This window comes from Zalophus californianus, chromosome 12, assembly GCF_009762305.2.
Source record: "Zalophus californianus isolate mZalCal1 chromosome 12, mZalCal1.pri.v2, whole genome shotgun sequence".
In the NCBI taxonomy this organism is placed as follows: Eukaryota; Metazoa; Chordata; class Mammalia; order Carnivora; family Otariidae; genus Zalophus; species Zalophus californianus.
Genome location: NC_045606.1, coordinates 64,587,027 through 64,601,840, shown reverse-complemented (window position 1 = coordinate 64,601,840; position 14,814 = coordinate 64,587,027). Strand labels below are relative to the sequence as shown.

Sequence of the window (14,814 nt, the reverse complement as noted above, 5' to 3'; positions counted from 1 at the left end):
AAAAGCAAGGTTTGCTTCCACCCACCTCCTCATTTCCCATTGTCCTATCCCTCCCCAGGAAGAAGCAGACAGTACTGACAGGCCTGGCTTGTATGACCACATGCACAGATTGAATTATAAAACTGGCTTTGAGTCATTAGCAAGTATAAAACAGAAGAAAACAAGTAGTGCTTTTCCATTCATGTGATCCACAGTGTCATAAACGCTGTTTGAACAGTGTGTTTGACACATCACATATCACAACGCAGATTCCCCACTCAATTTGGGGCCAGAGTGTTCTATTTCCACAGCTGCTCAGTCTCCATCCTTCAGGGCCCCCAGTCTGGCTGCTCCTTGCTGTCTAGGACCAGAGTTTGATTCACATTCTGTAAACCCCAAATCCCATGGCTAGTAAAGTTCTCCATTCCTCTTTTCTTTCTCCATTCTAATATCATAGCTGCATGGTTTGGGAAATTTAATCCTTCAGAAGTTAGTAAACTTGGAAATAAAACTAAAAATTCATGATGGATGGACACTGAGGAAAGGAAAGAAGGAGGGAAGAAGGAAAGAGGTCAATAAAGAAAGGGCTTAATGGGGTTTTATAGAAAATTGGCCTTACTACTACATGAAGAATAGAGGAAAACCCAATCCTTGCTCTTTAAACCTATCTGAACATTAATAGATCTGGCAGGTCATAAGTGCATACCTGAAATGGGAAAAATGGAAGGGGTTTGCTAACAATCAATATGCCTAAATCACTGCTTTCATGTGAAATCAAGATATGCTAAGCAGTGTTTGCTCTCTGGAAATTAACCAACAAATAATCCTTATGCCAAAGTAATTAGATAATTAATGACATTTTTAAAATATAATATTAATCCTCTGTTGAACAAAAAGCCACCAAAATCCCACCTGAGCTCTGAGGCCAGTTGTTTGGCTCATACCCAACCCTCAATGAATTTGTCATAGGATCTCTGTTAAAGCATCTGCACCAATGGTTCTCAAAAAGAATCACAGATTATGTGATCTGCTTATTTAATATGTAGATTCCCATCCCCCTGCAAAGAAACTTCGCATTCAACAAGTGGGGGAAGGTGAGAGAGGAGCTCCTCTCAGGTTTCTGATAAAGGATATCCTTAGAAGAATGACTGAAAAATCCTTCAAATGTGGTCTACCTCCGAACTTGTTGAAATGCAGAATCTCTGGATTGACCCAGACTTACAGGATCAGAATCTGCATTTTCCTAAGATCCCCAGGTGCTTTGTATGCAAATTAAAGCTGGAGAAGTACCACTCCAGAGTAAGGGTCAGCATATTTTTTTCTGTAAAGGACCAACTGGTAAATATTTTAGGCTTTGTAGGCCATGTGGTCTCTGTCACAACTACTCAGCTCTGCCACTACACTGCAAAAGCAGCCAATAAAACAGGGCTGCAAATTATGGCCCATGGGCCAAATCTAGCCAGTTACCTGTTTTTACACAGCCTGCTAGCCAAGAATGGTTTTTACATTTTAAAGTCGTTGAAAAAAAAAATCAAAGGAAGAATAATATTTTTTGACATGTAAAAATTATATGAAATTCAAATTTCAGTGTCTATAAATAAAATTTTAATCAGAACACAGCCACATCCATATGTTTATATATTGCCTATGCTGCTATTATGTTACAATGACAGAGGTGAATAATTGTGACAGAGACCACATGGCCTGCAAACCTAAATGTTTACTATCTGGCCCTTTACAGAAAAAAGTTTGCCAACTCCAGCAATAAAACTTTATTCATGGACACCGAAATTTGAATTCATATAATTTTCACATGTCACAAAATACTGTTCTTCTTTTGCTTTTTCTTCCCAACCATTTGAAAATGTGAAAGCCATTCTTCGTTCATGGGACGTGTAGAAACAGACAACATCTGAAACCACCTATGTTCTGCAAAGCTTCATTTGGGAAACACAATCCAGGTTTCCTGCAAAGAACAAAAATCTTCTCAAGCAAAGTTTCTGAAGCTCCAGTATGCAACGGTAATCCCATTTCTCCTTAATGAAGTCACCCCTTTGCTGGTCTCAGTTACATGGTTCCAGAGGACTTCCACTCTCCCCAAACTCCAGGGGTAGACCCCTGACTTGGTTAAGCCAATCCTTTGATCATGATTTTGAATTCAAGGCACATGATCCTAAGCCAGTTCCAACGAGTGTAAAGATATTGCCTGGACTCATTTCTCTATAGGTGCTACTGAAGGAGAGAGCCCCTAATGGGTGCATACAAGTCAAAATGTAGCCATGAGACCTGCTGATAATAGCTATCTTGTGACCCCAGGAGAAAGCCCGCCTAAAAATAGCACTAACAGCAAGAAGCCAGAGATGAGAAACCAAGATTTCCTTTGAGCCTTGGATGGCACTTCACCAGAAGCTATAGCTAAACGATTTAAGTGGGTGGGGTAACAAAGTCCTCTTATTGTTTAAACTAGATTGATAAGGATTTCCCATTGTTGGAAACATAAATTCTTAATTGATGCACATATTATTTCAACCCCCTCTCCTAAAAATTTCAAAATTTCAAATACTCACATTCTATCTGGTCATATGTAAGTCTGCCCCCACCCCCTCAAAAAAGAGCAGATCAATCCTGCAGGTCAGTCAACCTTAAAATCCAAAGATGACTGTTGTCTGTAATCCAGATAACAAGGAACTCTTCTGGAAGTCAAATCCTTATGCCAAGGGCAAGACTCCCAAGTTTTCTTTCCTGCTCATGGCCAAATGAAGCCATGCTGTAGAATTCAGCTTCAAGTCTTAGAGAAGTTGTGTGGTCTTCATGATCATTCCCCAAAAGCCCAATATGTGTGGGCCACAACTCAGCGAGTGTAGTTGCATATATCAGGAAACCAATGATAGATAATGAGAAGGCTCTCCTACTCCTAAGGAGAGCTCCCAATAAAGGGGTCAGTATTAATTAAAAGTCAGCCAACCTGGGTTCAAAGATAATGACCAGCAATGTGACGTTGGGCATGTCACTTCCTGACTTAGCTTCCAATTTTCAATTTCCTCATCCATAAATAGGGAAAGAGGGGGATTTGAGTGACCCTGCTTGTCTTTTCAAACATTCTGAAATGTCTTGATCTGCTGTAGTAATCCAAGCTAAAGATCTCACCTCCAGCTCTGCCCTCTCTGTAAGGTGTGTGTGGTGGGGATGGGACTTGCTAGTGGCTTTTCTTTTCCCAGGTTGCACAGAGTCAGTCGTTCCAGTAGTCCAGTATTCACCTTTGAAAGAAACAACAGGCATATCAGATCCAGAAGTCACCCTTTCTGATTAAGAGTGTGGTGGGAAATTATAAAAGTTATAGATTTCAATTTGGGGCTTTTTGATTATTCACAGATGGCTTCTCAGAAGAGGTCAACAGTTCTTGTTTCTCTTTTGCTCTGGTCAAATCTAAAGCTAGATGTGGCCAATAGGGAGACTGGAATGCCATGAAGAGGAAGAGTTGTTCAGAAGCTTCTTGGGGTGCTTAGTTCAGAAGCATGTTCATCCCCCGTGCCTCACCCTGATAGGTACTGCGGGCCCTGAGTCCAGTCACTCTGGGTGGAGCCAAGAAATACACAAAATTCCTAAGTGCTTTGGATTCAGGTAAAGTTTGAACCACATATTGAAAAGGATGTATTTTTTTTTCCAAAATGTTTAAAATCAACAATAGTTCTAATAAGCTCTTATTTTTTTAATACTTTCAAATAATTTGGCGAATTGGATCATCACAAAAGCCCTGTGAAGTAGACAGTATTTATTATAAAATAAAATTTATGAAATTTATTTTACAATGAAATGATGTACCTAAAAGCATCTACCACAGGCTTTGATACATTAGATCTCACTAAATGTTAGTTATATAACAGTTATACAATGTAAGAAGCATGTGATCATTTAATAAAAGAGTAATGGTGGCTCAAAGGAGAAGGGACTAACAAGAAGTCATTCTGACTAGTAAAGGCCCTCAGACCCCTACCAGGTATTGTATTCTCTACCCCTGGGTGCCTCCTTAGAAGCAGAGAACATCCTACAGTTTCCTTGTTTGTTCCTTTTCCTCTAGACTCACTGAGTTGCCATCTTCTTTGAAGTGTTTTTGGAGTTGTAGAAGAGTGGACACTAAAAGCGATAGGAGATGGGGACACAGAAGACTTGGAAAAAGACAGATAAGAATTCCAACCTATCATTAACTATCAGCAGTCTGATTGATATTAAGTTACAGAAACTCTCTGTGCCTTAGTTTCCTCATCTGTAAAATGGGGAGGATCAAATGAGATAGTACAGGTAAGGTATTTAGGATATTGCCAGGCACATACAAGCACTTGAAATAAGTTAATCATTATTATTATGAGCCATTTGTTTACATGCCAGAGGAAGAAAGTCAATCCAAAAGCAGGACGAGGCTTTGGGGAAAGCAAGAGAGCTGGGGCCAGCATTGGCTGAAGCTAAACACAGTCCTTAAGGACTGGGCTGTGTGCCCAAGCACATCTCACTTAAGAACCATTTACAAACATTCACTACTTAGAAGGTCACTTTAATAATTAGTCTTGCTTTGCTAATTACACTTTACTGATTATAAACTACCGCTGACAACACTGGGGTTGCTGCAAGTGCTAATTTTTTAGCAGCCATCTGAAAATAATAAGTGACTGATTTTGCTGTCCGCCTTTTATCTTAAATGGACAGTGTCAATGGGGTATTGTGGTGGGAATGCAAAGAGGAAACTCTGGAGGCTGAAAGACACTGTCCAGTGATTCACAGTCTCTTTCCCTGTCATTTTCAGCCTGATATTCAGCTCTGAACATAAGTCTGCCACCTCCCCACTACCATCCCCCCATAAATATCCCTTAGGATCAGAAGACAGTTGCCTGTTCGCAGGGAGATTTAGAGGAAGGAAGGAAGGAAGGGAGGAAGGGAGGGAGGGAGGAAGGAAAAAAGGAAGGAAGGAAGGAAGGAAGGAAGGAAGGAAGGACTGTGGTTTGTAAAAATTTTGCTAATAACAACAAACAACCTGTGCTTGAGGAGCCTACTCCACGCTCAGCATTCTACATGCATCGTCTCATTTATGTGCACAACAGTGCAGCAGTGCAGGTGCTAGCACTTCTTCCATTTCACAGCTAAGGCAAATGAGGCACCGAGAGATGAAAGGGAATGCCCAAAGTCATATCGGTCAGCCAGTGACATAGGTGAAACTGGAACCCAGTCAGTCGTGAATAAAACCAGCAAGTCTGTAAGCAATCTTGGACTTCTTTGAAACATTCGACCTCTGTCCCTCTTTCCCCCTCCTTTTTAATGAAACAAACAAACGGGTGGGGACTTTTTAAAAAGGCAGACACATTTCTAGTGTAATAATAGTAGTCACACCATTTGTGCACATAACACTTAAGATGTATCATCTTAGTTAATCTTGAGACAGTTAATCTTCACGACAACCTTGATTTAAGTATCTTTCCGAACCCATTTTACAGATGAGAGACCGAGGTTTAGGAAAGTGCAGTGATTCACCCCAACGTCACAGAGCTAGTACAGGTCGAGCTGGGAGCTGGGAAATAAAAACTGTCAGCCTGACAAGGGCTGGGTTGAGACTGGCCAAGCTGCTGCCAGACCCCGCTCCTCGGCCTTCCTCTAAGCGCCCCCAGAAGCCCTGCAGCTGCGGCCGGACAGCTTGCGATCTGGGGGCCCAGCCCCCACCCCGCCCTGCGCTAATGGGGGTAAAGCTCCGCCGGCGCCATCCTGCAAGCCGAGTCTGATAATAGCCCTGATTAAATGGCGGGGCAGCCAAGGGAAGGCCCCCGCCGCCGCCAGCGCCACCGTCACCGCGCCGACTGACCGGGGACCGGCAGCGGCGGGGGCTCTAACTTGGCCGTCTGTGTCCCAGCCTCGGGAACGACGGCTGCCGGAGCCGAGGGCGCCGTCTCTGGCCTCAAGTCCTGGCTGGGAACGGCGTGTGTGGGAGGATGGCCCGAGCGCCGCGAGCGGAGAAGCGGGTCCGGGTCAGCTGTTCGCAGGGACCCGACAGCGTCGCCCTAGGAGGAGTCTTTAGGAGCTAGAGTCCGCTTCTCGAGTCCCCAAGCGGTGGAACTAACTAAGTAGAACCGGGCGTACAGCGCTGTTGTCCCCTGTTCTCTGGTCTGCCTTGGCCTCTCCTAGGTGGGAGGTCTGGGACTGACGACCGCCGCAAAGGCTGGGATCGGTTGAAGGAAGAAAACCAGCAGATCCCGGCCCCGAGAAGCGGGAGTGAGCCTCGCCAAGCCCCTTCGCTAGGTGCGCCTCGGCGCTGCTCCGTTGTGGAAAGTAACCTGCTTCCTGACATCGCAATACCTTAACTGGGGTCGCTGCACCCCGTGCGCTCAGCCGGCGCCTGGCACTGGGCGAACCTTTCTCTTCATAGATAGGGAAACTAAGTCTCAGAGCAATCCAGATAGCTCAGATCACACCGCAGGCAAATGACAAACCCGGCTTCGAACCTCCAAACCTTGGCAGTCCGCCTCCAAAAGTTGGGGGTATGCGGGCGGTAAGCCTGTACAGACACCTGCCAAGCAGTGCGTGATCTCCCGGCCCGCCCCGCCACCCGGCCCACCGCCACCCCGCTGGCAACTCTGAGGTCTTCGCGGAACCTACAGATTACTCAGTAATTACCCCCCAGGAAAAGAAAATTACAAAGGCTGCCTGGTCCCGCGGTCCACGTGCGACACCGAAAGACCTTTACTTGGCTTGCCTTCCCCTTTGCGCGCCTTGAAGGTGGACCGTGGGCATGCTACTCACACCAGCCCACGTTTGAAGGAACCAAGTACCCGGTCGCATCGGGCGGAGAACAAAGACATGCACGTGTTCCCGGGCCCTGGGGCTGTTATTTACAAACAGACCAAGAAAATTGAGCCCTCTCCTCCGAACTGCCTCAGCTTCCAGAACAGGAAACCTACGAAGTTAGTGATAGAATTCGATATGGGGTGGAGGTGAAGATCGGGGAGCAATCGGGTCACACAGTCCGGGGTCGCCTCCTGCTCTACCACGAAGTTATCCGTGTGCACTTGAACAAGTGAGCTAGCCTTCCGAGACTCATTTTCTGCAGCTTTAAAATGGACATGATAATGCCACCCGACGGATATTATCAACATTATATGTTTCTTGGGAAGCCTAGTGCAGAGCCTAGCACATATGAAGTGCACAATAGAAGCTCTTTGTAATGCATTGAAAAACTAGCTTCCAGGACTTGAAATGTATGCAAAATGCCTTCAAACTAGGTGAGTTAGTGGAAAAAAAAAATTCAGTGGAGAGGCCTCCTGTGGGCCTCCAGCCTTTCTAGCACTGGCTTCATAGCACGGAGGCTGAGTGTCTGAGCATCTGCAGGGAAGCTTTCCTCCTGGAGGCACATGGGTTTCTCTTCCACCATAGAACTGAGACCCAGAGCCTCTACAGACCCCATAGAGAAAGCTGTTTCTTACATTCTTTGAGTGCAGGGTGGAAATCGGGGCTCTTGAACACATTTCTTGATCGGATTTAATCTATATCATCCCTAAATCGAAATGGAGGCTTTTTCCAAGTTCCAGAGTTGGCCAGTAGTAATACCTATGAAGTCCTTTGCCCTCGCACCAATATTACACCATTTAATCTTCACAACAAACTCTCGATGTAGATGTTTCCATCAGTAACCACATTTTACAGAGGTGGAAAAGGAGTCAGCACAGCTTGCTCCAAACCAGCGTTTCTGATGCCAGACCTCAACACTTTTCTTCTGCCAGGATTTTTATTAAAGTTGTTTATTCTGCTTTATTTTATTAACATTAAGCCATTATGTCTCCTCATTCATAGAGCTCCGTGTTGAGGAGAATGTAATATATATTCTTCATGTTGGTGCTTTTTTATACATCTCTAGCTGGGCTTTGAAACCTGGAGGGACAGGGATTGTATGCAAATTGTCCAATGCTAATCTCACCCCACCAAGCCAGTGCCTGGTCCAGAATGAATGAATGCCCACAAATAGATGGGACTAGCTCTCTTTGCTCCTTGTTTCCTGGAGTCTTTATCACAATTTCTATTTCTTGTGGTTTTTATATGCTTACTATTGGTGTCTCCCACCAGACTGTGAGTTGCCTGAGGCAGGAATATTAGGGTTCTGATTACTGGTCAATTCCTGGAACCTGGCACAGTATTCAGCCCAGAGTAAGTACCAGGTAATATTGGATGACTGAACAAATATTCTGCATTCTTTATCTTGTGTTAGACGCATACATCTTTGCTCCCTTACGTAATATAGGCTTCAAGTCTGTGGCACATACTCACATGGGGATAGGAACCCAGATCTTACTGGGTTTTTTTTCCCCTCCCCAAGGAATAAGAGGACCTTCAGTGGAAGGTTTCTGGGGTGACTTGCAGTGGGAGCCGGTGGCGGAGACCTTGGAGGACTATTTCCTGCCTGTGTCTTCCCGCACCCTGGTCTCCCAAACCTCCTGACAAAGACACAGATAGATTGTCACTGAACAGCCAGCTCTGGTTCCTGAAGAGGGAAGGCAGGATGTGCCCCTGGAATCACCAGAGGGGACAGGGAGCAGTTGGCTGTTGGAAGACTGGATCATCTGAAATGTGGCGATTGCTTTAAGTTTAATTAGGTGACATCTTCAAAACTGATGCTACTTTGTGGGAGAGGAAGGGCGCTGGCAAGCTGTGGTTGCTCATCTGCGGAAGTTGTCTCATTTAATTTTGAGTTTGTCTTCAAACACCTAAGAAACTGAAGCTCAGGAAGCTTGCTGGGGCCACCTGTCTGGCTGTCCTCTCTGCGCGCATGAGTCTGTGCGGGCAGATGAGGACACCTGGCCAACAGGACCTTCATCCTGAAGCAAGGGACTGTCCTCTGTCCACGCTTTCCTCCTCCTAGTGGGAGTTCCTGCTTAATCAGTCCAGAGTGCACCGTAACGGCAGGAGTGATGCTTTCCAAGCTAGAGACTGGCCTCAGAATCCCCGTTCTACCGCTTAAATCAGTGTAATTTGGATCAGATTCTTTACCTTCTTGACAGGTCTGGGAGTAGGGTGAAAGCCCCCAATTTAAGGGTCGACAAAAACCTCAGTAATCGAGAAACAATATTTTAATGCAGCAATTTAAGACATAAAAATTCATGCAAAAATTCATGGTGTACAAAATATTTTAGCTTTAAATAAAGACTGGATCCGTCAGCAGCCGGGCGGGCGGTTGGGTGCGGAAAGACCGGGACGGCCCAGGAGGAGCATTGGCGAAGGAAGGCGGGAGCACTCGTGGAGGAGGAGAAAGGAAGGTGGAGGGGCGAGGGAGAGTGGGTCTGGATTCCTCGCGCCCGCGGTATCAGGAGAAATCTTTCTGTACTGGTCTTAGGATCACTCTGCGAGTTTTGCACCCAACTCTAGTGTACGGGTTCTTCTCTGGTCAGGGGGAGATCGGGGGGGGGGGTGCGCTAAGAGCCCATCCCTGCAGTTGCGAGCTCCTGGGGGACGAGGATCCGGAGGGTCGAGGCCCTGAGGGAGCAGCCTGTGAGGAGTCTCTGAGGCCCCACGCCTGACCTCTGGCCCCAGGTTGGGGAGGGTCGAGGGGGGGGACCCGCTTGGTGAAAACCGGGGTGGGGGGAGGCCCGGGGTGGGCAAGAGCGGCGGGCACCCACAGCGGCAGGCCTCCACTAGCCGGGTCCGGCGGGGTAACATCGCAGTACCACGGGCCGCAAGTGCCTTTCCCTTCACCACCTGAGGACACGGGCCCTGGAGATGGGCACGTCCTTCCCTAGGCGCACAAGACATCTCTTTTCCAGGTCCCAAGGGCGGGCGCGAGTGTGAAGTCCCGAACCAAAAGCGCGCACACCTGGGGCCAAACAGACGACAACCTCCCGCCTCACCCCTAGAGGAGCTGATCTTTGCCTTGCCCTTAAAGCCAGAACTGGGCGAGGGCGCCTCGAGCGCCAGGCCCACGGGCCTCCGGGGTGGGCCCGAAGGCCTGGACGCTCCAGGCCCGTTCTTGGGGCCTGGGCTGGAGGGGTGCTTCAAGGGGACCATTTGGGTTCAAGAAAACTTAACCCCGTCAGGGTGTGGGTCTGAGCTAAAGCCCGGACTTCTCCCAGGAAAGGCTCGGACTAGCAGCCCTCCAGCCAAGCGGTCGAAATCCCGGGCCTCGCCGCGCGCTCCCTTGCCGGCGCGGGGACGCGCGCTGCTTTCCCCTGGGACGTGCTGCGGCGGCCTCCGAGGGGCTGCGGTCGCCCTCCCCACGCTGCTTCGGGACTTTTCTGTTCCGTAAACCGAATTTAGGAATCCAAAGGCACCATTTCTGTCGCTTTTAAAGCATTTACCAGAAAGAGAGGAAAGGAGGATGAGGACGGGATCTCGGGCCAAGTTCGCGAGTAGCTGCCCTTGTGCCCTGAAGCAGGTCTCTTTTCTCACCTTCTCTCCCGCTGTCACCCTCAGGTGCACGGCGGCGCTCTGGGTCTGGAACCCGGTCCTGCAGCCCTGGCGTAGCTCTCGCTCCTGGTGTTGGCCGCCGGTGAGCGAGACCGGGCGCGGACGGGTCCCAGCCGCTGTCGGCGGAGGATTCTGCGTTAGCATTCGTTAAGCGAGGGATCATTGGCCAAAAGCGGGAAACCAGTTACTTCCTGGGCTGTTCTCTGCTACCGCTAATTTTTGAGTTCCGGAGACTACAAATGGGAATTCGAAAGTGTGGAATGTATAGGGAGACGTCTTCCAGGTCTCCAAACTCCGTATAACCAAACTCAGACGTATAACCAAAATGTTTAATTCTTAGGCTCCGAAGTTTAACGGGATGTAAGGAACCGCTCATTATCACCATGTGACTCCACTCCTCTGCGCACATTCCAAAACTGTCTGTACAGTTAACTTGACAAGCGTGAGCGAGAGATACGTCTCTACGATCACGAAGTTGCCGTTCAAAATTTAAATATAACAAAATTCTGTACTTTATTTTACATACATTGGTGTTAAGGTTATGGTTTAGGGGTTTTACACGTTATCTCATGAATCCACAGAGCCATCTTCCAGGCCCTTTTTTAATGTAGATGGTGAAACTGAGGCTTTGAGAGGTTTAGATAACCTACACGAAGTCTTAGGGCTAAAGCGGTCTAAAGTCAAGTTTCAAAGCCTTCTACAAGTCCGATTGCACGTTCCCGTATCCGAAAGCAGCACCCGCCCGCCTGTCGTCAGCCTGAGCAGGGCCTGGAGGGAAGTGTTAATGTGATTGCTTTGTTCCAACCCCTGTGGTGGCTTTACCTGTAACCCGCGCTAACAATGAGTTTTGAAGGGACCTCAGAACTTCAGCGCTCTCTGCTTCAGGACGGCTTCGAATCACCCTCTGACAGCATCTCTCTGCCAAGCCCCAGTTCCCCGTTTTTATAGCACCATATTGACTTGCAAAGGCAATAAATCTAACAGAAGGGATGGGGTGCCCCCCCCACATAATTATATTGTAGTATACATTTTACTGCCACGGTTTCAACACCAACAAGATACATAGCTTGTTAGGGATCCCCAAACGGCTCACCTCTGGCGCCCGGATTTGTTTAAAGTGGCCTTTTCAATTCCTCTGGTTTGCCTCCTGCCTCCGCGCGCTCATTTAGCTTTTTGTGCTTTCTATTTTACCTTTAATACGATGAATAGTCGGAGTTCTGCCCACAAGAGACTCAGAACTGGGCTACCGCCGTGGCAATTGGAAAAGGAAGCGGAAACTGATTGGGGGCAAGTCAACTTTCCCCTCGCTGGGCCAATTTTTCTAAAAATGTCCCTGTCATGAAATTATTCAAATTCCATTCTAAACCATTAGGATAATTACGAAAAGAAACGATGTTTCCTCTGTGTAGAAAAGTAATGGTAAGTTTTTAAAATTTGCGGTATAATTCCATAAGTTTTGAAAACTAAAACCAGCAAAAAGATCTTCACCACCCATTTGAAGCATATGTTAAGCTCTGGACCAACTATGACATCACCCTCACTCCGATAAAAAGTTAAAAACAAAAAACCCTCTTATCAGAAATCTCCCTTTCTGAGACAGGAAAGGAACCAGTATGTGCCTTACATTCAAGAGGGAAATGTCACTGTTGCATTGTGCTGGGGGACGAAGTGGTCTTCAACAACAACAATGGAGGGTCTGGGTTGTCCAAAAACAGCAAAAGACTTAAAGGCTCAAGAATGGAAATGGATCCTTAGGCACACCTGGTTGGCTTAGCCTCTGTTCTTCCTGAGGTTTAATCTGAGAGCCCTCTGCTCTCAGCCGGCGTTAGCTCTACTATCGATCTCCCGAGAACAGCCCAGGCACAGCTGCAGGGCCATCGGGTGACCGAGACAGTGGCCTGGAGTGCCGGTTCGGCGCTCTGGGGTCTGCCTCTAGCCAGCTGGGCCCACTGGAAAGGAGATGTACCCCTGCCAAGCCTTACCTGGTGTTTCCTTCTCAAAAGCAAATGGAGATACGCTACAGAAACGTGCAAACCCCTTCCAGCAATAAAGTCTATGATTTTACGAATTTCCCCAAATATTTGCACATAGACACTTTGTACCTGGAAACTGATAGCAGAATGCGTTTTTTTTAGTCACTGCATGCAGCACCTTGTTAGAAACTATTGATACACATTGGCAAAAGTGGCTTAAATCACGACTCTCCCAGATGTCATCACTTCACTTTCATAAAATTTCTCAACTTTTTTAAGCTTTTCCCCGTAAGTTTATTTCAGGAGACTGGGGGGCAGGGATGCAGGGAGGGGAGAAAAGGGCTGGTGGGAAATGCAAGCTGTTTTCTCTTTCTTTTAAATTTTAAGACCCACCAAGAGGCTCCTAATCGCCAGACCGACTGGCTGGAAAGGAGCGCAAATATTTACATGTACAACTTGAGTGTGTGTGTCAGCCTGAGTTTACACGGCTCCAAGTGAAGCGGATTACCCTGCGAATTCGGAGAATTTGAGTTATTCAAGCTGAACAGGGCCAACAGGACGACCCCCATAAGGCCGTGGGAAGTCCTGGTCGCAGCCCAGTTTGCGAAGGCAGAAGAGTCCTTGTCTACCAAGCTCAGGCGCTATAAATCTCGCACTCCCCCACTGCGTGTCGCGTGGTCCCCGCAGGGTGCCGCGCCCCCCGGCACCGCGCCCGCCCCGAGCCTTCCCTTCGTGGGGGCCCCACTTTGCGGAGTCCCTTTCGGGAACAGGAACCCCGCATAAGTGGCGCACTGATGTGCAGCAGAAGCTGTGTCTCTCCAGTCCCCCCGTCAAGCAGATTTTGGAGCCCAACGAATGAAGGGACCGGCCCTGGGAGCTGTCCCGCGAATAGGATCTGGCCCGTTAGGTGCTGGCTCTGTGGCGCCGGTTTCCGCTCCATTTAGAGATTACCAACTTTCTTTTGCAACTTTGAGCGCGGGGAAGAAAAAGAACGGAAGAAGCAGGAACTCCCCCAGGCTACCTCTGGTCTAGGTTCCCGCACTGGGGAATCTCCCAGAATCCCGCGTCCTAGCCGCTTCAAAAATACCCGCTCCCGACCGCGCGCACGTCCCTTCCGCCCTGGGACTTCGAGACCAGGCTAGGGGAGTCCGCGGCAGCTTGGTGGTGACACTTTTTTCCGAAGGGGCGCCAGGTCCGCGGCCGGTAGCGGCGCGAGGCCGTGCGGGCACCACGCCCGGGGCGCGCCCTCCCTGCCCGGCCCGCGGCCCCGCCCCCGGCGGCGGAATCAGGAAGCGGTGACGTGAGGCGGCGCTGACTGGCTGCGGGCCGCCGGGATCGCTGCCGCCAGCAAATTAAGGCGCAGGGCTGCGAGTGCCCGGGCGCAGTGTCCTCCGCGCCGCGCCTTGCTCGGCACGCCTGCGCTCGCGCTCCCCGGCGTCCGCCCCCTCGCAGCGGCGCCCCACCGGTCGCCACCTTCCTGCAGCTTGGGCCGCTCCGGCTGTTCCCCAGCGCGTGGAGGGAGGAAGGACGCAGAGGGGGTGCGGCAGGACCCCTGGGCTTTGCGCGTCCGATGCTCGTCTCCACCTTCCGGCCGCGCAGCCCGTGGTCCTGCGGAGCGCCCCAGTGTTCGCGCACCCGGTTGAGCCCGCTGCTGGTCCTGTCCTATCCTCTCCGGCTAGTTGGAAGTCTTTGGGGCTGGAGGGCTTTGCGGTGAGGGACAGAGGCCAGTGTGGAGCTCTTGGGAGTTTGGGGCTGACTCATCTGGAGTTGCCGACTCCGCTGAGACTGCACTTGGAAACTTTGCGCTCTGTGTCGGTTTTTGTCTCCCTTGGGGAAGCTGGACGGCAGTTCGGCAGGCCCCGTCCGTGGCCAGGACCGCGCGCTGGGGGCCATGGAGTTCACGGCGTCGCCGAAGCCACAGCTCTCCTCCCGGGCCAACGCCTTCTCCATCGCCGCGCTCATGTCGAGCGGCGGCTCCAAGGAGAAGGAGGCCACCGAGAACACCATCAAGCCTCTGGGTGAGTCCAGAATGTCTGCCGTGGGCAGGGGCGGGGCTGCTGCGCTTCCGTCTGGCCCTCCGTCCCCTGCCTGCGGGAGGCTCGAGAGGGTGGCCGCCTTTCCCTGCTGGTGGCGGCTTCTGATCCTCAGGCCAGGCGCCCGACGCTAGGGGTTGAAGACTCTTTCCTTTTCCGCCCAAATTTTCTTTGGGGACTTCACGGACAGCCGGTTTCGCGTCTCCTCTATGCGCTAGCCACTTTCCCTACCTTTTCGTCTAGAATCCCCATGTCAAGTCGTACGTATGAGAGTGTGTGTAACTTTTTTGGGATAAAAACAGTCAGGGATAAATAATAATTAACCCCTTTTAAGACTCAGCAGAATTTACCAAGCGTGTACACCTGCGTGTGCATTTGAAACCAAGGAGACTAAGCGACTT

The 14,814-nt window shown here is 49.4% G+C and overlaps 1 protein-coding gene across 2 annotated transcripts in view; it reads left to right on the top strand.

The window, feature by feature from the left end:
* The first annotated feature begins 13,785 nt into the window (after positions 1-13,785).
* Positions 13,786-14,814, top strand: part of TBX20 (T-box transcription factor 20) — a 57,689-nt gene continuing 56,660 nt past the window's right edge. For both annotated transcript variants that reach the window (XM_027574933.2, XM_027574932.2), the window contains exon 1: positions 13,786-14,398. In XM_027574933.2, the coding sequence (XP_027430734.1) occupies positions 14,272-14,398 (127 nt within the window). In that variant the 5' untranslated portion in view covers positions 13,786-14,271. The remainder of the gene's footprint in view (positions 14,399-14,814) is intronic.